The 25516-nt window shown below is 57.4% G+C and overlaps 1 protein-coding gene across 1 annotated transcript in view; it reads right to left on the bottom strand.

The window, feature by feature from the left end:
* Nucleotides 1-25516, bottom strand: part of LOC138828763 (transmembrane protein 132B-like) — a 141910-nt gene that overhangs the window by 58690 nt on the left and 57704 nt on the right. Inside the window, exon 3 of the mRNA XM_070024893.1 lies at nucleotides 10955-11101. Coding sequence (XP_069880994.1) covers nucleotides 10955-11101 — 147 coding nt within the window. The remainder of the gene's footprint in view (nucleotides 1-10954; nucleotides 11102-25516) is intronic.

Genomic DNA, 25516 nt, shown 5'->3' with positions numbered 1-25516 from the left:
AACGCCAGCTCTGGAAAAAAATTAGTAAAACTGATCAATCTAGCCAGACTAGTCAAAAATAAGGCAGAAAAAATACAAGCCTGAATATTAGGAATAGGATAGTGAACACCAGCATGTGATTCTGGTACCTCTCTTGCCAGTGTTAAAAAGGCAAAAGGAGAATTAAAATGGACAGCTCTATGCAAATAAACATGAGCAAATTCCATCCAGAACCAACTACCAAAGCTCACATATGAGAGGAAACAAGTAACCTCCTTCTCATTTGTCCATCAATCGTGTGGTACTAACAGTTCAAAACACCCGTACCAAGAAGACATGAGGACAAAATGGCCCACTGCCCAGCCCCCCAATACGTAAGGAAAAGGCCACGCCATAGAAATGCTTCTGGGAGCCGGTCCAGTCGATCACACGGAGCCGATAGACTATCCAGACACACTGAGATGATTTACAAAGCAGAGGTCAATGTCCCTTGTAATGTAAACGCAAGAACCTTAATAAGACATTAACCAAGCCAGAAACAGAAGAAATCAAGTGATGGGGGACGGAAGTAGAGTGCCCTCTAGCTCCCTCTAGGGGCAGGTGATGGCTGCACCCTCCAGCGCCCTCTACTGACTAGAGAGGGAGGTGACATCTGCACCCTCCAGCGCCCTCTACTGGCTAGAAAGGGGAGGGGACACCTGTGCCCTCCAGGGCCCTGTACTGACTAGAGAGGGGAGGGGACGCCTGTGCCCTCCAGCGCCCTCTGCTGACTAGAGAAGGGAGGTGACGTCTGCGCCCTCCAGCGCCCTCTGCTGACTACAGAGGGGAGGGGACGTCTGCGCCCTCCGGCGCCCTCTGCTGACTACAGAGGGGAGGGGACGTCTGCGCCCTCCAGAGCCCTCTGCTGACTACAGAGGGGAGGGGATGTCTGCGCCCTCCGGTGTCCTCTGTTGACTGCAGGAGGGAAATGCTCAGCGCTGGCCTCAGGGGGTGCAGGGTAGGAGCAGCACCCACAGCCTGTGGCAAGGCACTGCCTGAAGAGGTGGTGATGGCACTGGAGTTAGGACTCAAACGGGTGCCTCCTAGCCCACAAAGCTGCATTCCTGAGGTGTGAAGATGCAAACGTGGAGATACACACCCCACAAGCTCAGGTCCCACGAGGGAGAAAGCAACCTAGAAACATTTAATACACATCACACTCGTCCACTCGGCCGATGTGTTACCATGGCAACGCGAGGTACTGTGGGATGGGGCTGATCGAGCACACGCGCGCGAGTCACACGCTTCTCATCAGGGTGCACTGTTCAGGTTCAGCAACAGGAAGAAAGCCAGCGGAGGGCCCACGTGAGGGGTCACTGCTAGGAGCCAGTTTCTGCAGGCACCACACCAATGGACGGATGCAGGAGACATGGTATAGCTACACAATGGAGCATTACTCAGCCATAAAGAAGGATGCAGTTATGCAGTCTGCAGGGAAATGGATGAAAGTGACAACCATCATGTTGCACAAAGCAAATTAGCCAAGCATGGGGGGTTTCATCCAAGTGTGGAATCTAGGTCAAAAATAACATAAACAATATGCAGGGACCTGGGTGTGAAGGAGGTACCGTGGTGCAGGAGGGGGTCTGAGGGAGGGTAGGAGAATTAATTACATGGAGATGCATAAGACAGAATGATTGAGCCCATCAAATACAGGCCCACATTCTCCAGAAGCTGTGGAGGTACCAAGACACAACACCATCACACCTAGGCACAAGTCGAAGCAGGTAATCTAGGGCGAAGTCCCAGCATTCTTGAGAAGAACAAGGTACTTAGACACAAGTGAGCCCGGCACTGGGAGACCACGTTCTCAGGCAGAAGTGGTGGCGGCCCCTGAAAAGACTTGACTGCAGATGCTTATAAGCACCTCCAACAAATCCTAAGCCCCCCACAAAAACAGGAGAGGACACTGATGATAGAGAAGGTTTAAAAAATCAGAAGAGGACTATAACTGTGGCTCTTCACACTTTTCAATTTTTCAACAACGGCCTCATTGCTTTCAGAATTACATCAAGTGAAGGAAGTAAGCAGGGCTGTGCCCAGCTAGGGTGCAGGCACGTAACAGAGCAACATCACGTCGATCCAGCTGCATGGCAAGGCCTTTGCAAAGCTGACTCCACCTTCAGGGAGAGGAGGGAAGCTATAATGGCAGCCTCGACCCGCAGGCACCCCAAAACCAAAGGGCATTTCTCAGCCCTTGTGAAGGCAACTTATTAAATCACTACAGAGGGAAAACACACTGCTCCATCAGCCCTGGGCCTCCTGATCCAGTTTAATTTCACGGTACACAACTGCCTTCTATTTATTGTCACCAAGACCCCAGAGAAAACAAACAGAATAAAGTTTACTGTGGTTAACAGATTTAAAAAAATAAATAAAACGTTTTTCTTATCGCTTCAATGGGTTATTTAGCTTCAACAGCATCTGTTGACAATAAAAAAAAAATGTAACTACCATAGCTATAAATCTGCTTTGGTTATAAATGTTTAATTACAATGCTTCCATTTCAATTTCAGAGAAATTCGCTTTCTATCTTAAGAGCTGTTAGTAAGAAAGCAGAGTGAAAAACAATCCCAGCTCCCAAAGGCCTCTAAGCACGAAACGCAATCGGTGCCCCCTGCAGGAACCCAGAGCGGCCTGCGGGGCTAGGAGAAGTCAGATGAAGCCATCCTCATGACACCCTGGTCCCCTGGACTTGGGGAAAGAGGCCATCTGCAGCCTCACCTGTGCAAATGGAACGCACAGCCAGGAGTGTCCCATAAATACCACTCACAGACCCCACAGAGAAAAACAATAGAAGCAGCCCAGATCACACACGTAATCTCAGCTACTGGATAGGTGGAGATAATGAGGATGTGGATTGAGGCCACCACTGGCAAAAAGTTAGTAAGATCCCATCGTAAACAAACTGAAGCCAGGTGCCAATGGCTCACGCCTGTAATCCCAGCTACTCAAGAGCCTGAGATCTGAGAATCAGGGTTCAAAGTCAGCCAGACCAGGAAAGTCCCGAGACTCTTATCTCCAATTAATCACAGAAATAGCCAGAAGTGGTAGAGTGCTAGCCTTGAGCAAAAGGAGCTCAGAGACAGTGCCCAAGCCCTGAGTTCAAGCCCCAGGACCACCACAAAAAAAAAAAAAAATAGCTGGGCATGGAGCAGATGTTTGTATTCCCAGTTCTGCAGAGGCAAAGACAGGCAGCCCCTTCAAAAGATAAAACTGTGTGTAAAATTAATCTTCAAAGGGAGGGGTTGATTCCAGTGCGGGCACTGCTCTAGGCCTCAGGTCACACCTCAGGACTGAGATCTGAGGTGCTGAGCAACAAGGCAGAGGGGACACCACCCCTGGAAATGTGGACGTGTCCCAGAAGACGAAACAGAGACATCCACCACGGGGCTGCTCTCTGGCTGCATGGAAGGGCCAGCCCGGGTCTAAAGGCTGCCGGCTGGGGGCCGGGGGACCAGCGCCACCCCAGGCCTCTTCGATGCACTCAAAGGAGGGCTGCAACTCCACCCAGGCCAGGGGCTCCCTCTGCAGAACACTGTGCATCCCGTGGTCCCGTGGTCCAAGGGGCAGAGTCCCTTACAGGACATTGGGCCTTGCACTAAACAGAACATCTCTTCTCCTTGCTTTTATTTTTTGGCTTTCGGTTGCATACATCAGTTGTGCAAGGGGCTTTCACTGTGGTATTTCCAGCGCACGCACCAGCCTGGCCCCTCTTCCCCTCTGCCTCCCCCGCCCCTCCCCTCTGAAAGCAACTTCAGCAGGTCCCAGGGCTGTATTTCCACACATGTAAAGTAGTTGGACTGTTGGCCCTCACCCACTCTCTTTCCTGTCTTCTTTTTTCTTAGCAGTAAGTACTAGGATTTGAACTCAGGGCCTCACACTCGCTTGGCTCGCTGGCTTGCTAACATGGTGCTTGCCACTTGAGCCATGCCTCCAGGCCAACATTTTGCCGGTCATTTTGGAGATGGGGGTCTTGAACACTTTTCTGCCTAGGCTGGCTTTGAGCTGTGATTGTTGGAATCTCAGCCTCCTGAGCAGTGTGGATTACAGGCATCACTTCTTGAGTGTACATGAACTGTCCAAGGCCATCCCATGGGGTTTCCCAGGGGTGATGTTACGTTTTAATGGGGCAACCTTCCATCACTCTCACCCCGTCCCCTGACCCTCAGTGGGTCCCCGCCCCCCACCCCACCCCCATCATCCTCCTTCCAGAGGAGGGCAGCGCTGAGGGCTTGATCTGCCCCCGGGGCACTGGTCAATCCCCAGTCACCCCACCAACCCCTACGACATTCCCTGCGTGTCTGTCACTCCCCACCCTGTGTCAGGTGAGAAACCAAGGCACATTTCCAAGTTGTGCCTAGGAAATGTCAGGGTCTGGACTTGAGCCAGGCCTGACTGCACTGCCAGGATTTTCGGTAACAGAAGGATTCCCTCCCTCTAGCGAGCACTTGAAGATCACTCCATGTCCTGGTTCGAGGCCGATGCTGAAATCGTTTAAACCGGTTGCCCAGAGCAGCGGGTTGACAGGCTGACAGGGATCCAAACCGCCTGCTGGCAGCCATTCAGCCCTGCACACACACCCGCCTTCCTGGAGACAGAATTCCCGAGATGTCCTCCTCGGATCACCTCCCCGCCTCTCCCTCCTCCCCGCCTCTCCTTCCTCCCCGCCTCTCCTTCCTCCCCGCTGCCCTCCTCCACGATCAGTGCCTGGGCCACTGGCTGTGACGCTGCTTTATTTGTGGTTGCCTTTGAAGCAGGGAAAAAGTAGAACCAAAGAGTTCCGAGAGAGAGAAGCAGAACCGACCTGGAGACCTGCTGGAAGATTCCACTGCATTTGCCCGATGGTGTGAATTCTGCATTGGGACTGACGTGGGTGGGGGGGACATCTGCAGGGAAAAGGCCGCGAAGGGAGGATGGTCACCAGGCTCAACGGCTCTGCTTTGGGGTTTCACGGGGCCCCACAGTGAGCTCGCAGACAACCGATCAGAGCAGACCAGGCGACCCTTTCCTGACTGACATCCTGCGAGAGCCAGCTGACGCTGTGGCGCCCTCCACCTGCGCCACGCCTGCCCCCCCCCCCCGCCTCTGCCAGCTCCCTCCACGCCACACGGGGTCCGTCCTGCCCTGGCCGGAGCCGGGCGGGGGGCGGGGGGGGGCAGGCCGGCCAGCGCCCCGGGCTGAGACCCAATGCTGCCCCAGGAGCAGAGCTCACTCCACCTGCGGCTAGAAGGAAACCCTGCTGAAGTCCAAACCCTCTTCTTCGTTCATGGGCTTCCACTCAGTTCTCCTCTCCGTGGGCTTAACCCAAAGGCGTGGGATTTGTACCTGGTGGGTGTTTCCCCTTGCTTCATTCAACACGGAAGCCTTTCATTTGCATATCCATCACGCCAGATTCTTCCATGTTCCAAAGAAATGCATTTGCTCTCCCTGTCTGCCTCCTCTGCCCCCTTAGATACGGGCCAGACGACGATGACAGAATTCAGAGATCCCTACGGGCCATTTTTCCGGGCCAGGCAGCGTGGCGCCCTACTTTAAAGTGGAGGAAACAGAGGCTAAAGGAATGTTATCTCTTCTGAATTCTAGAAGAAAGAAGCCACCAACACCCGACCCCACCTTATTCTCCCTTTGTTTCTTTGCAGGGAGTGCGGAAGCCACCCTCATCTGACTCGGGGTCACCACACCCCTCCTCACCAGGTGTACCCCACACATGTATTTGCAAACAAACAGGGCACCTTGAATGCTGGCCCCAATGAGCCAAAAAGACACAAAGCAAGCCGGCCAAATTCCATCGACACACGGGCTACGCAGAGGCGGCTCCCCTGGGGCGGCAGCGCTGCATCTGTGAAATGCTCGCGCTTGGTCACTCCTGAAAGCAAGTTCCAGCGGCTCTGTCACCTCTCAACCCAGGGGACACCCAGGGTCCAGCTCCTTCACCACTGAGCACGAGCGGCCGGTCCTAATGAGCCATTCGCCCCCAAAATGCAGCACATTCATCAGCACTGTGGTCCTTCTTTCAGATGACTAAATATCATCTTCCCATTACAGCAAGATCAGAGCGACAGCCGATCCATCAGCTCTCTGCTGTGTTTAACTACAGCATTATGCAACCATTATCCTGTGTCGAATCACTCTGCTAAAGAAAAAAAAAACTTCATCTGCCTCCCAACAACAGAGAAATTAAAGGGCCTGGGCATTTCTCCAACAGAACACCGGTGGCAGATCCGTAAATTCAAACCGGTGAGCTCCAACCCGGCCAGCAGAAAGACCCTCACTGCCAGACGCCAGGGGCTCAGACTGTCAGGCTAGCCACTCAGGAGGCTGAGATCTGAGGATCACAGCTTGAAGCCAGCCTGGGCAGGAAAGTTCATGAGACTTGTCTCCAATGAACAACCAGAAAATTGGAAGTGGAGCTGTGGCTCAAAGTAGTAGAGTGCTTCCCTTGAGCAAAAGAGCTCAAGGACAGCGCCCAGGTCCTGAGTTCAAGCTCCAGGACTGATTTCAAAAAAAAGAAGAGTACCTGCCAACCAAGCTATTATAAGGCCCGAAGTTTAAACCCCAGGACTACCAGAAAGAAGGAAGCAGAGGAAGAAGAGGAGGAAGGAAAGTGACATAAACTGATTGGGTAAGCAAGAGAGCTTCCACCATTGCTGGATGACCTCCTCCTCCTCCTCCTCCCCCTCCTCCTCCTCCCCCTCCTCCTCCCCCTCCCCCTCCCCCTCCCCCTCCCCCTCCTCCTCCTCCCCCTCCCCCTCCCCCTCCCCCTCCCCCTCCTCCCTGAGTCTCAGACACAGGTACAGCCAGTTTGAGTTTTACCTACAAGTGATCTTGTAGTCACATGGTAAGCCACTTAAGGATCACAGTCAAACTTCACAAAAAGCCTTGGTCCTGCGGGCTCAGGGACATCCGGCCGTCTCTGCCCCAGGGGCTGCTGGGTGCAGTGTCCTCCTCTTCCGCTCTGCCCCGGGGGCTGCTGTGGGCAGTCTCCTCCTCTTCCGCGCTGTGCCAGCCACAGGTGAGCAGGCATCTCACCATGCCCCGGGGGCTGCTGGTGCAGCAGCCTCCTCCCTCACAGCCAGCACGAGGCCCATGGAGTACAGGCAGGGGAAACTCAGCTCCCCCTTCACGCAGGATGGCACTGCTCGGGGCTGCTACCACCACGTTGGGCAGCAAGGTCCCTTAGAGTGACCTTCGGGTCTGGGAGGCCTCGGGCCCCCTTCTCTGCCACTTGGGCGGTAGCCATCAACCCTAATCCACCACGATGAAGCCCCTAGCCCACAGGCCCACACGTCCACGCCAGGTCTCCGCCTCCTAAACCTTGGAGGTTCTACCAGTCACCCAGACAACGGCGGGCGCTGCTTCTCTCTTGTGAGAAGGGGTCTTGCTGGCAGTAAACCTCTCCTCCCTACATGGTCACTGTCCCCAGCTCACGCCACCGGATGGGAGGTGCCGGCCGTCCTCGGCAACGGACGGCTGACGGAGGCAGCCCGGCTTTCTGGGTGAGAATGAGCGGAGGAACATGCCGGAAGGCTCCCTCCCAGCGCCTGGAGGGCTGATGGCCTCTGCTCCTCCCGCCGGCCCCCAGGCATCGCTGAGGCCGAGGGCGCGTCACGGGACACCGGTCCCGGACATGTCGGGTGGCCTCTCCTCTGGCTGTCCGTCCCTCCAGCTCTGAGTTTCTCTGCTCCACCTGCTTCCACATTTGTTCGTTCTCGAGTTTCTCCTCTTGGGCGGCACGACGCTTGGCGGGTGCTTCCGTCTCTGTTACCCCCACCGTTCACAATGAGGCGCACGCGCACACACACACACACACACACACACACACACACACACACACACACACACACACACACACACACACACACACACACACACACCTCCAGTTCTTATCACTGACTGTCAGGCGGTTTGATGTGACTGTCTATGAGAAACTCCCAGCCCGGCACGTGGCGGCCAGGCCTCACCCCTCACCGACCCCTCCAACCCACAAGGTAAAAGGCAGCCGTCCCTGGGCCGACGGATGGTTCTAGGGGGACAGGCTGTCCCGTGCGACCAACACTAAACACGCAAAGGTGAGGGGAGGAGAACCAGCTCCAGCCCCAACGAGCCTGCAGAACTTTCTGTGTTCTCCTGTTGTCTTTTTTAATCTCGTCTAAACAGAATTCAAAAAGACTAGATCTCACAAAGCCTAGACAGTGATAACCACTTCTAGAACATTCCCGGGTCTGCAGGGTAGATCAGCAACGTTCCTGTCCTGTGCCGGGACCCAGGCTGTGTCACAGACCAGGAAGTGACACTCCACCTGCTTGCAGCGATGGCAGGGCGGTGACAGTGTGGGGGCCCAGCTCCCCAGTCCAGGGCCGGCACCGCCAGGCCTACACCCCAGTCCAGGCCAGCACCCCAGTCCAGGCCTGCACCCCAGTCCAGGCCTACACCCCAGTCCAGGCCTACACCCCAGTCCAGGCCTGCACCCCAGTCCAGGCCTACACCCCAGTCCAGGCCTACACCCCAGTCCAGGCCTGCACCCCAGTCCAGGCCTGCACCCCAGTCCAGGCCTGCACCCCAGTCCAGGCCTGCACCCAAGTCCAGGCCTACACCCCAGTCCAGGCCTGCACCCCAGTCCAGGCCTGCACCCCAGTCCAGGCCTACACCCCAGTCCAGGCCTACACCCCAGTCCAGGCCTACACCCCAGTCCAGGCCTACACCCCAGTCCAGGCCTACACCCCAGTGCAGGCCTACACCCCAGTCCAGGCCTACACCCCAGTCCAGGCCTGCACCCCAGTCCAGGCCTACACCCCAGTCCAGGCCAGCTCCCCAGTCCAGGCCTACACCCCAGTCCAGGCCTGCACCCCAGTCCAGGCCTACACCCCAGTCCAGGCCTACACCCCAGTCCAGGCCTGCACCCCAGTCCAGGCCTGCACCCCAGTCCAGGCCTGCACCCCAGTCCAGGCCTACACCCCAGTCCAGGCCTACACCCCAGTCCAGGCCTACACCCCAGTCCAGGCCAGCTCCCCAGTCCAGGCCTACACCCCAGTCCAGACCTACACCCCAGTCCAGGCCCACACCCCAGTCCAGGCCTTCACCCCAGTCCAGGCCTTCACCCCAGTCCAGGCCAGCACCCCAGTCCAGGCCAGCACCCCAGTCCAGGCCTACACCCCAGTCCAGGGCCACACCCCAGTCCAGGCCTACACCCCAGTCCAGGCCTACACCCCAGTCCAGGGCCACACCCCAGTCCAGGCCTGCACCCCAGTCCAGGCCTGCACCCCAGTCCAGGCCCACACCCCAGTCCAGGCCTACACCCCAGTCCAGGCCTGCACCCCAGTCCAGGGCCACACCCCAGTCCAGGCCTGCACCCCAGTCCAGGCCCAGCTCCCCAGTCCAGGGCCACACCCCAGTCCAGGCCTGCACCCCAGTCCAGGCCCAGCTCCCCAGTCCAGGGCCACACCCCAGTCCAGGCCTGCACCCCAGTCCAGGCCCAGCTCCCCAGTCCAGGCCTACACCCCAGTCCAGGCCCAGCTCCCCAGTCCAGGGCCGGCACCCCAGTTCAGGGCCGGCACCCCAGTCCAGGCCCACACCCCAGTCCAGGCCCACACCCCAGTCCAGGGCCGGCACCCCAGTCCAGGCCCACACCCCAGTCCAGGCCCACACCCCAGTCCAGGCCCACACCCCAGTCCAGGCCCACACCCCAGTCCAGGGCCGGCACCCCAGTCCAGGGCTGGCACCGCCGGCGACAGCACCCCTGGCCCCGGCCAGCCCAGGCCTCCCCCACAGCCGCCTTCCCGAGGCGACACACCGGCGGACCGAGGCTCCAGCATCACCCTCATGGACAGCGGCCTGGACGTCACCCAGAGAGGGCCGGGCCAGGGCCGGGCACATCCAGCCCAGCAAAGGTGCCGCGTCCAACACATGCACACTCGCAGGACAGTGCTCGGCCTGCCAAGGTGCCTGGGCACCTGAGCAGGAGCAGGCTGCCAGCCAGAGGCGCCATCCGGCCACCCGCAGACGCTGAAGCCACAGGAGACAGCACCAAAATGGCTGCTGGAGCTGCAAGAGACGCTTACCCCAGCGTGGCCACCCTGCCCCCCTCAGCCTCCACCCCTGCCCGCTGCAGCACTTCACTGCACCCAGCAACCACGACCCATCTCACACACACACACACACACACACACACACACACAGGACACCCACCTCCACACACACACACACACACACACTCACACACAAGACACCCACCTCCACACACACACACACACACACACACACACACACACACAGGACACCCACCTACACACACACACACACACACACACACACAAGACACCCACCTCCACACACACACACACACACACATACAGGATACCCACCTACACACACACACACACACACACACACACACACAGAGGACACCCACCTACACACACACACAGGGCACACTGCCTTTCACACACACACACACAGGGCACACTGCCTTTCACACACACACAGGACACGTGGCCTTTCACACACACAGGACACACTGCCTTTCACACACACACAGGACACACTGCCTTTCATACACATACAGGGCACACTGCCTTTCACACACACACAGGGCACACTGTCTTTCACACACACACAGGGCACACTGCCTTTCACACACACACAGGGCACACTGCCTTTCACACACACACAGGGCACACTGCCTTTCACACACACACAAGGCACACTGCCTTTCACACACACACAAGGCACACTGCCTTTCACACACACACACAGGACACACTATCTTTCGCACACACACACACAGAGGACACACTATCTTTCACACACACACACAGGGCACACTGCCTTTCACACACACACACACAGGACACACGGCCCCCCAGCACTCCATGACTCCAAGTCCACGCTTTCCTCCACGCCCAATCCCCAGCACGGGCCGGCCCGTGGCGCTCACCTGCTCTGCGTGGCAGCGTGGTGGCCCACGCAGGCCAGGACCGCCGTGGTCTGGGTGCTGCTGTGCTCTATTTCCTCCTGCACCGCCCACTGGTCCTCCTTGCTGAGCCTCACCGCCATGATCCTCATGCCAGCGGCTGCCTTAATCCTGCAAGGTGAGGAAAACAGGGTCAGATAGGGAGCACCAGCCCACCCCGGGCACCAACCAGACCCCGGCACGCAGAGAAGCGCGCCCACCAGCGACTCCTTCCCCAGGAGGTGTCCTAAGGCAGGCATAGCAACACACCCCTTCATCCCAGCACTGGGACACTGAAGCAGGACTGCGAGTTTGAGGCCAGTTTGTGCTACGACTAAAAGTGACTTCCTGTAAACGCCCACGCGTACGCCCCGCGCTCTGCCACCTGCGTTAATGCTCTGCCTCGTCTGTGTGTCAGAAGCCGCGCTCCTCTGCGGGTTGTGCTGGTGAGGCCGGAGACACGGGCACTCCCTGGAAAGGTGCCCGGCCACACATGAGCGCTGCTGCACCATCACACTGTCCACACAGCCCAGGGCATCTCAGTCCACCTCACACGCACTCACTCCACTTTTTGCCCTGGCTAGACTTGACGCACGATCCTCTCGATTTCTGCTGAACACGGTTTTAGAAATAAACGAGGTGTGACTACACAGCGCAGTGAATGTGCTAAATGCCCTAAGTTGTTGGCTTTAAGGCTCCTGGTTGAATGTTGTAACTTTTATCTCAAAACAGTGGGGGAGGGTAGCAGGCAAACGTCCCATCCCTGAACAAATGACACCTAACAAGACACAAAAAAGGACTTATCGGAAGTGAAACCTGAAAGAAACAACCAAACTGTGAGACCCACGGAGGGAAAACCTGAAGTGTGTGGCTAGACTGAGCTCTGGGCTGGTTTTGCTGCCAACTTCTGGGACCCCGGGGGGGTGGGGGGCGGGAGGGGCCAGCGCTCGGATCACTGCACATCTAATTAAACAGAAGGCACGCTCCCGCCCCTCCCCCCTTCCTCCAGGCCTCCCCGGCCTCCGCCGTCCGCTGTCCCCTGCGGTTCGGGGCCAGCCCCTGCCCCCAGGGGGGCCGTCCACCCCACAGGTGCCCCTCACCCCGGCCGGGTCCCACCGGGCTCTGTGCATTACGTCTGCTACTCGTACAAAGCCTCCGTTCTTGCACAGCCATGTTCCTGGAGTTAATTTATGCACGCCACGGACAGAGGCGCCCTGTCTGCCCCGCACTTAGCCTTCCAGCAGCTGGAGAGAATGTTCCAGAGCCTGTGTGCAGCGGGCAAGTCCCGCCCGCCGCTGTGGGCTGGGCGTGAGCCCTTGCTGTTCTGGCCGAGCCCCCGCGGCCCTGGCACGGGAGCCCTCCCACAGCTGCGCCGGGCTCCCCCGTGCTCCTCCCGCAAGGGGCTGAGGGGGCCGGCCCGGCGGGCACTGCGCCATCCCCCACCCCGCCCTGCCCCACCCACTCTGACAGAAGCCCCAGGGGCGCCCCTCTGCGCCCCAGGGTCTTAACTCCCTCACCACGGGCCTCCTCTCCTCCAGGCCTCACAGCCCAAGACACCCCGCAGAAGCCCCCTGCCCAGGCCAGGACCTAGTGGCCGTCTCCGCATGGGTTCGGGGCTCCGAGGACGGGGCCTCCCCGCCGCCCACCCCGTCCCCTTCGACTGGAGGCTGTGGCAGGAGGGCGCCCCCCGGCATCACCCGGGCGCTGGCTCCCAGTCCCTCCCCAGCACCCCACCTCCCCGGCTTACACCCACCCCTCCCAGGCCCGAAGGGACCAGCCCCGGCCTGCACACCCACGGCTCACCCGGGGCACACGCACACCAGACACGCACATGTGTGTTTGCGTCGTCTTCGTGCAAATAACTACATGGACAGTGAGACCGTGGGGTCGCACAGAGCGCGTTGGATTGGCAGAGCACCGCCCCGGGGGACGGCCGTGGGGCTCCCCACCCCGCCTGGCCATCCCTCCATGCCGGCCACACTCTGCCAACCCCCGGCCTCAAGCGCACTGCCCCTCCTCGGTCAGACGCTGCTCACCCTTGGCCTCGGACACAACACAAACGCCCACGAGGAAGTCCCTCAAAACCAGCAGCACCTGCGCCGGCCGGGCCCGCGGCCTGTCCTCAGCCGGTGGGGCGCTGCGGCAGAGCGGGCTCGGATGAGACCCCGAGACCAGGCAGTGGAAGGGGCAGGGCCGCCCCTCCCTCCGCCCCCCTCCCCGCACGCACGCACCCACACGTGGCCTCGCTCACCTTCCCCACGGGATGTGTGTTCCAGTTCCTGCCTCATCCCTGCGGCTGAGAGGCGTGCCTGGCAAACAGGAGGAGGGCCATCAACGCTGGCAGAATGCAGGGCCTCCCTCCAAGGTGCCCTGGGCAGGGCAGGGGCAACACCACCCAGGTGGATCCCTGGGTTCAGGGGTTCTTAAACTCGGGAGCACAGCGTGTGAAGTGGCAGAGATCCTGACCCATACCAGTGCCAGCTGGGTATGATATATACACGCACACACACACACCATTGACAATCGGGCGTGATGAAGATTAAGCTGCAGAGAGCTTTCACTTGGCAAACCACGTTCTCTGTGATAAATTAGCCGTGGAGGATGCAGCCCCATCTCCTGCCAGACACCTGAGGGCTGGCAGAGTCATGCCCCACCCTTCCAGCACCCGGCTGAACCCGGGACAGTGCGCGACACAGAGTCCAGGGAGCAGGAGGGCACTCCCCACCAGGGGACCTGCGGAGATGCCCCTCGTGCACGCTCTCCACGGTGCTGAGACGTGGACCGCGGGGACAGGTATTGTGAAGGCCCCGCTGGGGAAGCCGGGAGCTCCGCTCTGAGAACGGAGGACGTCCAGGAGGGGCACCGTGCGCAGGGGAGCACTCGAGGATCCTGTGCATAGCTTTGGATCCATCAGAAACTTCACGTTTTGGCAAATGTAAGGGTTATTTTAGTTACAAGAGATCTCAGCACTGCAGGTGTGTGGTTCCAAGGAGACAGCCACGGAGGGGGATAAATGCCAAAGCTCGGTTATAGTTCCAACACAGCTGATGAAGGCACAGCACGCCAGCAGCCTCCCACCATTGACCGACCTCCACTACACATGTGTGGGGAGGTATTTATTTACCATACTTTGCTAAAACCATAAGTAATCAATCTATATTTCCCTGCTTCTCCCAATGATTGATTGATGCCTGAATGTTGTTCACTAGCTGGTTGGTTAGTTGGTTAATTGATTAGTTAGTTGGCTAACTAGTTGGCTGGTAGTTCGTAGGTTGCCTAGCGGGTATGTTCATTAGTTGGCTGACTGGTTGGTTAATTGCTTGATAGATTGGTTGGCTTATTGATTGGCTGGCTGGTTGGCTGGTTGTTTAGTTGGTTGGATGGATGATGGATAGATGGATGGTAGTTGTTTAGATATATGGGTGGATCAGGGCTTGGTTGACTGCTGGGTGAGTGGATGGATAGACGGTTGAATGGAGGGATGGACAAATGGATGGATGGATCGATCGATCAATGGATAGATGGATAGGTGGGTGGTTGGATGAATAGGTGGGTGGGTGGCTGATAGCTGGTTGGATGGATAGATTCATAGATGGATGGTTGGTTGACACGTTGTTTAGTTTGTTAATTGGTGGGAAGGTTGGTTCATTGGTAGGTTGGATGGCTGGTTAGTTGGTCAGTGAGTTGGTTGGATGGTTTGTTAGTTGGTTGATGGGTGGATTGGTTGGATGGTTAATTGGCTGGTTATTCAGTTAGTTGGTTGGATGGCTGGTTGGCTGATTAGTTGGTTGGTGGGTTGATTGGTTAGTTAATGCACTGGTGGGTATTTTACCTCCTGGGGGAAAGTTGAATATCAGCAACTGGGAAAAGCTACGTGCAAAGCAATGGAGTCCAGCAAAGGAAGGGAACTGGAGACAGAGCCATCTCTACCTCCCTTTGCGATATGCGTGCAAGGCAGCTGTGGTTTCTGTCTGCAGAAAGCTTATGCAGCCAGCGAGCCCAGGCACACCCTGCCTGCACTCCCAGCTGCGGGGGACAGCTGTTACGCGCTTCTCCAACCAAACAGTGGCTCGTACGGCACAAGACTGTCTCCCAGATTTCAGCCTCATGGTCATGTGTCTAATCTCAAACCACAACACCTTCTGCAGTCAATCAAACAGAGTTCACCCAAAAATGTCCTGTTGGGTGTCCCCTGTTCCATGCTAGCGATATTGGCTTCCCAGGACTCTTAGAACAGCCTGGGAAATAAATTTTACAACAACTGAAATTATCACGGTTCTGGAAACCAGAAGCCTAAAAATGAGGTGTTGGCAGGGTCTCTCCTGGATGCTTTGAGAAAGAGCCCCCCCAGATCTGCGGGGATCCAGCCCCTGCCAGAGAATGAAGCCAGAAGAGGAAGGCAGAGACAACAGGTAAAGTTGGGTGGGTTTCAGGCAGATGTCTAAGGGTCTGGATCCAGCTAGACCTAAGGCTGTCTTGGAGCTTTTCAGCTACAGCAGCCAGTAATTCCCTTAAGCCCATTTGAGCTGTGTTTCTTCTATTTGCAATTGAAAGTTCACTGACAAAAACAGTCAAGCTCTGACATTTCTACCACTCAGAGGGCTGGTTAAAATCCTTCCTGTGTTCACAGAAGACACACACAAAAAGTTGCCCCCTGTCATTCAAGGGCAAGACAGCAGATGGAAAAGGATATTTAATATTTCAGCCCTCCTTGTGAGTAAAGAGAGCAAACACTAAATCGGGGGAACCTCTGGAAACACTCATAGATCTTTCCTTGTCTCATCCATCATTTCAGTCATAAATATTAATAAACAAAGCTAAGAGAGAAAAATTCAATCCGTAACTCAAAAGGAGCCTGACCTTTCAAGGAATTAAACTCATTTTCCATCAGACCTGCTATTTGTAGACTGTTTGGTGATATAAACTTCCAAATGCCTAATAAAGAATCGTTTCATCGTAGTACTTGAAAGCATTTTTGAACCACGATGATATTCCTCACCTCCTCTTCCCTGTGCAGACACAGCTGAAGGTTCACCCGGCACATGAGGTATTTCCTGAATAGAGGGACCGTTGCCTGGGTACTCACTGCTACCAAGACACATACACGCACACATACACACATACAACACACACACATACACACACATCCACTGCTACACTGTCTTACCACGTACATTATTTTTGCAATACAGAACTTTCTTCTAAGTCCCAAATCCCTAAACAAGTGAATACAGTAAGCTTGCCTGCTTCGTAGATTTGTTACCCAAGCATTGTCAAAAAATAATGAATAACTGGGAGACAGCAAAGAAATGAGTGGCAATGTCCAGAAGGAAAGGTACTCGTTACCTGACTTATGAAACGGTAACGCCTCTGTACATCTCTTTAATAATAACAATTGAAAATAATATAATAGGGGCTGGGAAGGTGCTCAGTGGTAGAGTGCTTGCCTCACATGCATGAGGCCCTGGGTTTGGTTCCTCAGCACTGCATAAGCAGAAAAAGCTGGAAGTGGTGCTGTGGCTCAAGTGGTAGAGCCCTAGCTGAAGAGCTGAGGGACAGTGCACAGACCCAGATTTCAAGCCCCATGACTAACCGAAAAACATCATCATAATAATATAAACATTTCAAAAACAGACATTTTAAATCCTCGCGTACACTCTCTGACTCCAAGGACGTTTAAATCACAGGGGCCTGCCCTTCTCCTGCGCTGAATCTTACGAACCTCTGCCTCCCAGAAGACAAGAGCAAAATAAGAATGATGGCAACCCTTCCAAACAGAAAGCGTGTGTGACGCACTTGACTTTACGTGACAATTTCACATTCGCTGGAAGGCAGCTTGTCCTTAGAAGAAGCCGCATGGCGTTCAGGGGAAAAGAATCAAGCGTCTGGGTGCAGCACTCAACACCACATCCCGAGCACGCGTGCGCTCTCCTCAGCGGACTCCGTGGACTCACGCCTCCGTAGATCAGAAGGCCCTACTATACTTGAAATCACTTCGTAGAACTCTCATGGAAAATCACACTTAATATGCCCCAAACGGAAAAGATCCCCCCCGACCCCAAAATAAAAACAAGACAATATACTTCTCTCGTCTCTGAAAAGCGATCACCACCCCCGACCGGCTGAGGGCAGGGGCCTTGAGTGCGTCTGCAGCCGCCGCTCCCATGGGGCCCTGCTCACACAGCGGCCCTTCCCGTACCATGGCCACCACGGTAACGTGCAGCTCATGTACTCCTAAGACGCATTCACTGCCGAGACCTGTGCTTCCGTTGAGATGGCCAGCGTGGCGAGGAGGCCCGCGCGGGCCGAGGGTGGGCAGCGAGCAGGCGTGGCAGGAATCACGGCCACGGGCCCGGACTCTGCCAAACACTGATTTCAGAAAGAAGTCGCCACCTCGGAGCACCCCCAGTGTCCCCGCAGGGCCCCACACGCTGAGGCTGCTCCCCAGCCTCGCAGAGCTACGGCTCCAACGGGCGATTCGCCCAGGCAGCACGCAGCCTTGCTGCCCAGCCCCGTCCACGGCGGTGGGGGCAGCCGGGGCCCCGTCCCAGAGCCCCACTCCAGGTATGCTCACACACCAGCTCCGAGCAAGGAGGAAGACACGTCTGGGGGGAAATCACACTGCTAAAAACGAACTGAGTTTATCTTTAGTTGTCAAAACCACACTGCATGGAATGCACATCTCCACACACACACCTCTTCCTGCGTCCATCTGTCTGTATCCGACTGTCTTCACATGTCTGCCTCCACCTGGCTGTGGTATCCACCTGCCGGTTTCCATCTGCCTTCACCGCACCCAGAGTGCCCAGAAGAGGCAGCCTCTGACGAAAGGCGTCGTTAGCATTGAAGGTGAAGAACAGGGGTTTCTAACAAGCTTACAACGCTCCTGCCACTGGCAAGAGCGGCTGATGGGGGACGCACGTGGTCATCTAACAGGCTGCCGATCAGAGAGTCCTGAAGACAGGAAGCCAAACGCGGCCTCACGCAGGGGACGCGGTCTCGAGCAACCCCACACCACCCCGTCTGCTTTATCCTGGGCACCATCTGTCTGGTTACTTAATATTTTCTTTTAAATCTGTTTGCTGGATTTGCATTAATTTACCTAGGGAGGAAGCAATATATCAGCATTTGAAATGGAAAAAAAAAAAAGAAAGAAAAACAATATTACTTTCCAGAGAGAAGAGAAAACCTTAAAATAAGTACAATAAAAACAGAACAATGTTATTGAATTCTGGCCAGACGCTGCTGTCTGCCAACAGCTCCCAGCCCGGGCTGTGGGTTCTAGACATTTCAAACTAAACAAAGCAACAGACAGGGGGTCTGGCAGGTGGTCGGGGAGGACAGGAAGGGCACCAAGCAGGGGCCGGCTGTCTGGTTCACCCAGCTGCAGGCAAGGCCCAGCACCCAAGATCGCACGCGGTTCTCGAACGCCCACAGCCTTTCTAGGGACCACCTGGAATCGTCTCTGCCCTGTGCTTGTGGTTCCCAAGGCACCAGGATCCGTTTCTGTGCTGACGTGAGCTATTCTCTAAGACAATTGAGAGCCCAAAGTCTTTGCCAGAAACGGTAACTTTGGGAGAGAGGCTGAAGGGACCAGATGGGGAGCTCTGGGCATGGGGGGGGTGCTCCTGGGCAGGCCTTGCCAGCCGTCTACCGCTTTCTCTGGCCTCCAGTCACGTTGCTATGGAAACACAGGACTGCAGCGAGCGTCAAACCTTCTACCCGGTGTTACAGCGCATGGTGGCTCCTTCAAGACGGCCAGCCACAGCCACCAGCGCGCGCCGCCGCCCAGGAAGCTAATTCTGGAGCAGAGTGGAATCCATCACACCCCTGGGCTCCACTTCCCCACGTCAGGTCAGGAGAAGCATCCATGGGGGAGTTGGGGGTTCTTCCACTCATGACTGGCTATAATTGACTTCAAAAACAGGCGTCTCTTCATAATAAAACGGACCGCACGGATCGTGGGAACACAGAGCCCTTCCGTTCCCTCGGGAGCTCGGCTGTCCACCTTGACCCCAGGTAGCGTGGGTTCTCACACGGGTTCTCCACACGTGTGTGGGCACACAGAAGTAGCGGCTCTCTTCAGATCTGAGCTTGAATACGGCAGGACGCCGTGTGCTCCCTGGCTACAGCGCAATTCCTGACACCATTTCCGTGAGAGCAGGATTTGCATGCGGATGGCACCTAGGTCAAGCCCTGGGCCAGTGCTCAGAGCCTCCTCCGGTCAGCAGGGCCAGCGGCTGCGTGGGGCTCCCGCCCAGGGGCGGGCATGCTGCGTGGGGCTCCCGCCCAGGGGCGGGCATGCTGCGTGGGGGCTCCTGCCCAGGGGCGGGCATGCTGCGTGGGGGCTCCTGCTCAGGGGCAGGCATGCTGCGTGGGGCTCCCGCCCAGGCGTGGGCATGCTGCGTGGGGCTCCCGCCCAGGGGCGGGCATGCTGCGTGGGGGCTCCTGCCCAGGGGCGGGCATGCTGCATGGGGGCTCCTGCCCAGGGGTGGGCATGCTGTGTGGGGCTCCCGCCCAGGGGCGGGCATGCTGCATGGGGGCTCCTGCCCAGGGGTGGGCATGCTGCGTGGGGCTCCCGCCCAGGGGCAGGCATGCTGCGTGGGGGCTCCTGCCCAGGGGCGGGCATGCTCCGTCTGCTCTCATGGGTTTTGGCTGCACAATCCAACCTGCCACACACATTTAACTCCTGACACCTGTTTGGCCACACGAGACCGCCAGAACTGAGGTTCTCTGTGTGCAGTGCTGGGAACACCAGGCTTCCTTCCCACAAACGGCCTCGCCTTCTACCTACTTCCCTCAACCTCTACAATCGCAATCCCTGAGTGAGCACCAAGCGCAGGAAGTGATGGAATCACAGACTGCCAGGCACAAGTGGGTCCGGGAAGAGGGACTCAGAGAGGGAGGGGGAGGGAGAGAGGAAGAAGAAGCCTCTCGGGCACAGAAGAGACCCTTGCAGACCTGGCTGAGCCCACAGAAGGCTTGGAGAGTTTCCTCCCACAGCCCCCTCCCTCCACAGTCCCCCCAGTTTAGGCTGAGCCTGGGCAGGCAACACAGAAGATTCCAGAATGGCACATCACTCCATAACCCAGCCACCTTTGCCCTGGCAGCTGGAAGGAGGGCCGTTTGCAGGTCCTGGGGCAGGCTGGGAAGCAGGTGGCAATGTCAGCTGGGCTCAGCTGGTGTAGAGGTGGGGCGGGGCAGGCTGGGGACACCTTTCCTGTGTGTGAATGCTGTTCCCAGACCTCCCCTCCCAGAGAGAGGTGCCCGGAGAGGAAACCCCAAGCCCAAGCCGGCAGCACCAGCCCCGGGAGCCACACCCCTGCTGAGCACGGTCCTGCCAGTCCCCAAGAGAACTCCTCTGCCCCCCGACCCAGGGCCCTCAGCGACAGCCACGTGGAGTGGAGGTTAGCAAAGCCTCTGAGCCCCCAGCTCAGTGGCCTGCAAGGCTACTTCGCTGCTTTCCTCTGGGGGCACCCAGAGGGCTTTCTAGGGTGACCATAACCAAACCACAGTGTGTGCATGTGTGGGTGCATGTGCGGGTGTGCATGCAGGTGGGTGAGTTGCATGTGTACGCACATGCAGGAGGGATGCATGTACATGTGTATCTGTGTGTGTGTGTGTGTGTGTGTGTGTGTGTGTGCGTGCGCGCGCGCGCCAGCACGCACTCCCAGGTCTGCCAGTCGGGCTGATAACCCCCAGCTGTCCAGGCACTGTCTGGAATGGTCAGAGCTGCCCCACTGTCTCCCACCTTCCCTGTTTCTTGCCTCTGCTTCCAACTCTTCCCATCAGAGGAGCGAGGCTGCTGCAGCCCAACCTCCCTGCTTCTCCTGGTCCTGCTTCTGCCTCCCCATGCCCACACTTCCCACGCAGAGCCTCCCTTCTCTCTCCAGCTGCTGACACTTTGTCCCTCTGCACAGCACCCCACCCCTCTGCGTGTCTCTGAGTTTCTGTAAACAAAGATGGCAGTGCCTGGGCACCGGTGGCTCACGCCTGTCATCTTAGCTACTCAGGAGGCTGGGATCTGAGGACCGTGGTTCAAGGCCAGCCTGGGCAGAAAAGACTGTGAGACTCTTATCTCCAATAAACGACTAGAAAACTGGAAGTGGCACTGTGGCTCAAGTGGTAGAGCGCTCGCCTTGAGCTGAAGAGCTGAGGGACAGCGCCCAGGCCCAGAGTTCAGGCCCCACAACCGGACCCAAAAAAAAAAAAAAGAAAAGAAAAGAAAAAGATGGCAGCAACTTCCCGCCATCACCAGCTTTGGCTAAACAGCTCCTTCTTGCTCTCATTTTCACAATCTCAGTGTGTTTCTCTCTGGCCATTAAACAAAGCAAAATACAGCATCTGAGTGCTGGCCAGAAACCTGGGACAGCCAGTCCCCATCAAGACATGTGGAAGCGCCCAAGAGCGGCTGGAACGGAGGCTCTGGACGCACGGGCAGCCCGCACCATGGCCCTGGCCTCCTCCTCAGCGAGTGGTCTCGGGCGGGAACCCCTGGCCGTCTCCAGACTCCGTCCGTCTCCAGGCACAAGTACTGCCATGTATAGAAGAACCAGTGAGGAACACATGCCAAAATTAGCCTGGTACAAATGCCCACGGTTGTGTAAAAGAAAGAACGGATAGACTCAAGTAGACAAATTTCTGTCTGTCTATCATACCAGCAACCTGCACTGACCCCCTATACCAGAAGCCCTTCTACGTGCATCATGGGAAGTGATGACTCACTCTACAGGCCCCGTGGGGAGACGGGGTCCTCTCTGTGGTGACCCCTGGCCAGCTCTGCCGTTCTCACACACACACACACACACACACACACACACACACACACACACACACACACGCCATGAGTGTGCGGTGACACCAGCTGCCGTGAAAGACGTAGAGACCCTCCTGCAACGCTGCTCTGCCCCACCCATCCCTCCCCACCCCTCTGCTCCCAGGCCTGCACACTGCATGCGCCCGTAGGAGCCAGATGGGTAACACCAATGGACAACACGGACCCAGAGAAGCACGGGGAAAATGTGGGCAGCACGGACTACACTACGGTGCCTGCCGCACCCGCCAGCTGCCGCCACATCGCCACCAACACGCCCCACGAAAACGGCCTGCACCATGTCTCTCTCGCTCAAGGGCGGCAGCTCTTTCCAGCTCCGCACGGGCGGTGCTGGGCTCCAGCTGAGGACTTCACACGCGCTGAGGCTGAGGCGGGCGCTCCTCTGCTGAGCCACACCGCCAGGCTTTTTTAAATTAGCATGAACGAGATGCACCAAGAGGGCTGCTGCACACGCACACACGCGCACGGCGCACCCGGACTGGACGCACCCTGACCCCACGCCCACACACGCGCACGGTGCGCCTGGACTGGACGCACCCTGAATCCACGTCCACACACGCGCACGGCGCGCCCGGACTAGACGCACCCTGACCCCACGTCCACACACGCGCACAGCGCACCCGGACTGGACGCACCCTGACCCCACGTCCACACACGCGCATGGCGCACCCAGACTGGACGCACCCTGACCCCACGTCCACACACGCGCACTGCGCGCCTGGACTGGACGCACCCTGACCCCACGTCCACACACGCGCATGGCGTGCCCGGACTGGATGCACCCTGACCCCACGTCCACACACGCACACGGCGCACCTGGACTGGACTCATCCTGACCCCACGTCCACACACACGCATGGCGCACCCGGACTGGACTCACCCTGACCCCACATCCACACACGCGCACTGCACACCTGGACTGGACGTACCCTGACCCCACGTCCACACATGCGCACTGCACACCTGGACTGGACGCACCCTGACCACACGTCCACACATGCGCACCCGGACTGGATGCACCCTGACCCCACGTCCACACACGCGCACGGCATGCCTGGACTGGACGCACCCTGACCCCACGTCCACACACGCGCACGGCGCGCCTGGACTGGACGCACCCTGACCCCACGTCCACACACATGCACAGCACACCTGGACTGGACGCACCCTGACCCCACGCCCACACACGCGCACGGTGCGCCTGGACTGGACGCACCCTGACCCCACGTCCACACATGCGCACTGCACACCTGGACTGGACGCACCCTGACCCCACGCCCACACACGCGCACTGCGCGCCTGGACTGGACGCACCCTGACCCCACGTCCACACATGCGCACTGCACACCTGGACTGGACGCACCCTGACCCCACGTCCACACATGCGCACCCGGACTGGATGCACCCTGACCCCACGTCCACACACGCGCACGGCGTGCCTGGACTGGACGCACCCTGACCCCACGTCCACACACGCGCATGGCGCGCCCGGACTGGACGCACCCTGACTGCGGCCTCCACCAGCCCCAGCCCCAGCCATCTCAGCAAGCCTCCCAAGTCCAGAATGTTCTCCCGTGCTCACTCCTTCCCCCTCTGTCCACCCGTCCTCTAGTGCTCACACCCTGAGCACAGCCCGTTTTACGTTCCTGTCCTTCAGCTTTCTAAGCGTGTGCTCACGGTTCAGAAGGCTTCACTCTGGTATTTACACTGCATGGACAGCATTTTAACCACACTGCCTGGCCTGGTCCTCTCCCTCCCCCCCTCCCTCCCCCCTCCCTCCTCCCTCTCTCTCTCTCTCTCATCATCTGGCAGCTCTCCGTGGCTTTTCAGCGCTACATCTCCTCCTCTCTGGGTTTGCGTCTACGTGTGCAAGTCCAGCAGCCTTTGCTGAGCACACCGACGGTCACAGCGTGAGTGCTCGCTCCACTAACGTGAAGTGCCGCTCCCCCTCCTCACTCACTTGGGCTGGGGGTGTATCCGACATGAACTCTGCTGCTCCTGCCCGCTTTGGGTGTCCACTTGCATGGAAGTCCTTCCTCCAGCCTTTCACCCCAGGCCAATGTTTTTGTCAGCAAGATGTCATGTCTGCAGACAAGATGGTCGACTCCTGCTTTCTGACTCAGCTCACTGTTCTGCGTCTGCTGTGTGGAGAGCATGAAAACCGGAGGAGGCAGGGGGTCCTGACTTCCTCACCCCATGGCCTCATGGTCATGGCTCCTCCTCTTCAGTGGGTGGACTCATGGTCATGGCTCCTCCTCTTCAGTGGGTGGAGTCATGGTCATGGCTCCTCCTCTTCGGTGGGTGGAGTCATGGTCATGGCTCCTCCTCTTTGGTGGGTGGAGTCCTCACGGTCATGGCTCCTCCTCTTCAGTGGGTGGAGTCATGGTCATGGCTCCTCCTCTTCAGTGGGTGGAGTCATGGTCATGGCCCTCCTCTTCAGTGGGTGGAGTCATGGTCATGGCTCCTCCTCTTTGGTGGGTGGAGTCATGGTCATGGCCCTCCTCTTCAGTGGGTGGAGTCATGGTCATGGCTCCTCCTCTTCAGTGGGTAGAGTCATGGTCATGGCTCCTCCTCTTCAGTGGGTAGAGTCATGGTCATGGCTCCTCCTCTTTGGTGGGTGGAGTCATGGTCATGGCTCCTCCTCTTCAGTGGGTAGAGTCATGGTCATGGCTCCTCCTCTTCAGTGGGTGGAGTCATGGTCATGGCTCCTCCTCTTTGGTGGGTGGAGTCATGGTCATGGCTCCTCCTCTTCAGTGGGTGGAGTCATGGTCATGGCTCCTCCTCTTTGGTGGGTGGAGTCATGGTCATGGCTCCTCCTCTTTGGTGGGTGGAGTCATGGTCATGGCTCCTCCTCTTCAGTGGGTGGAGTCCTCATGGTCATGGCTCCTCCTCTTTGGTGGGTGGAGTCATGGTCATGGCTCCTCCTCTTCAGTGGGTGGAGTCATGGTCATGGCTCCTCCTCTTTGGTGGGTGGAGTCATGGTCATGGCTCCTCCTCTTCAGTGGGTGGAGTCCTCATGGTCATGGCTCCTCCTCTTTGGTGGGTGGAGTCATGGTCATGGCTCCTCCTCTTTGGTGGGTGGAGTCATGGTCATGGCTCCTCCTCTTTGGTGGGTGGAGTCATGGTCATGGCTCCTCCTCTTCAGTGGGTGGAGTCCTCATGGTCATGGCTCCTCCTCTTCAGTGGGTGGGATTCCTGTGGTTGTAAGTTTAGGTCCTACTATCATGGAAGGTTCTCATTGTCCTTCATTCATGGATGATAGTCTTACTAGATTGGCGGCTGTTAATTTGCAGCACTTAAAAAACATCATTCCAGGCCCTACTTGGTTTTTTTCCTTTCCTTTTTTTTCTTTGCCTGTACCACAGTTTGAACTCAGGGCCTTACACTCTTATTTGGTTTGTTTGCTTATAGCTTGGATCCTACCATTTGAGCCATGCCTCCAGCTCAACATTTCGCCCGTTAATTGAAGATGGAATATCACAGACTTTCCTGTCCTGGCTTTGAACCTCAATCCTGCAATCTCAGCCTCTTAAGTATCTAGGATCACAGGTGTGACCACCGCCAGCACCCCTTGCTTTGAGGGAGAGAATGTGCTATCCTTCTTGGGGGGAGGGGCTATACCGGTCCAGAGGCTCGATCTCAGAGCCTGGGTGCTGTCCCTTAGCTTGGGTACTCAAGGCCAGTGCACTAGCACTTCTCACATTTTTTGAAGT

This window comes from Dipodomys merriami, unplaced genomic scaffold, assembly GCF_024711535.1.
Source record: "Dipodomys merriami isolate MVZ:Mamm:240054 unplaced genomic scaffold, mDipMer1.0.p SCAF_163, whole genome shotgun sequence".
NCBI lineage: Eukaryota > Metazoa > Chordata > Mammalia > Rodentia > Heteromyidae > Dipodomys > Dipodomys merriami.
This window is presented reverse-complemented; position numbering and strand designations above follow the sequence as displayed.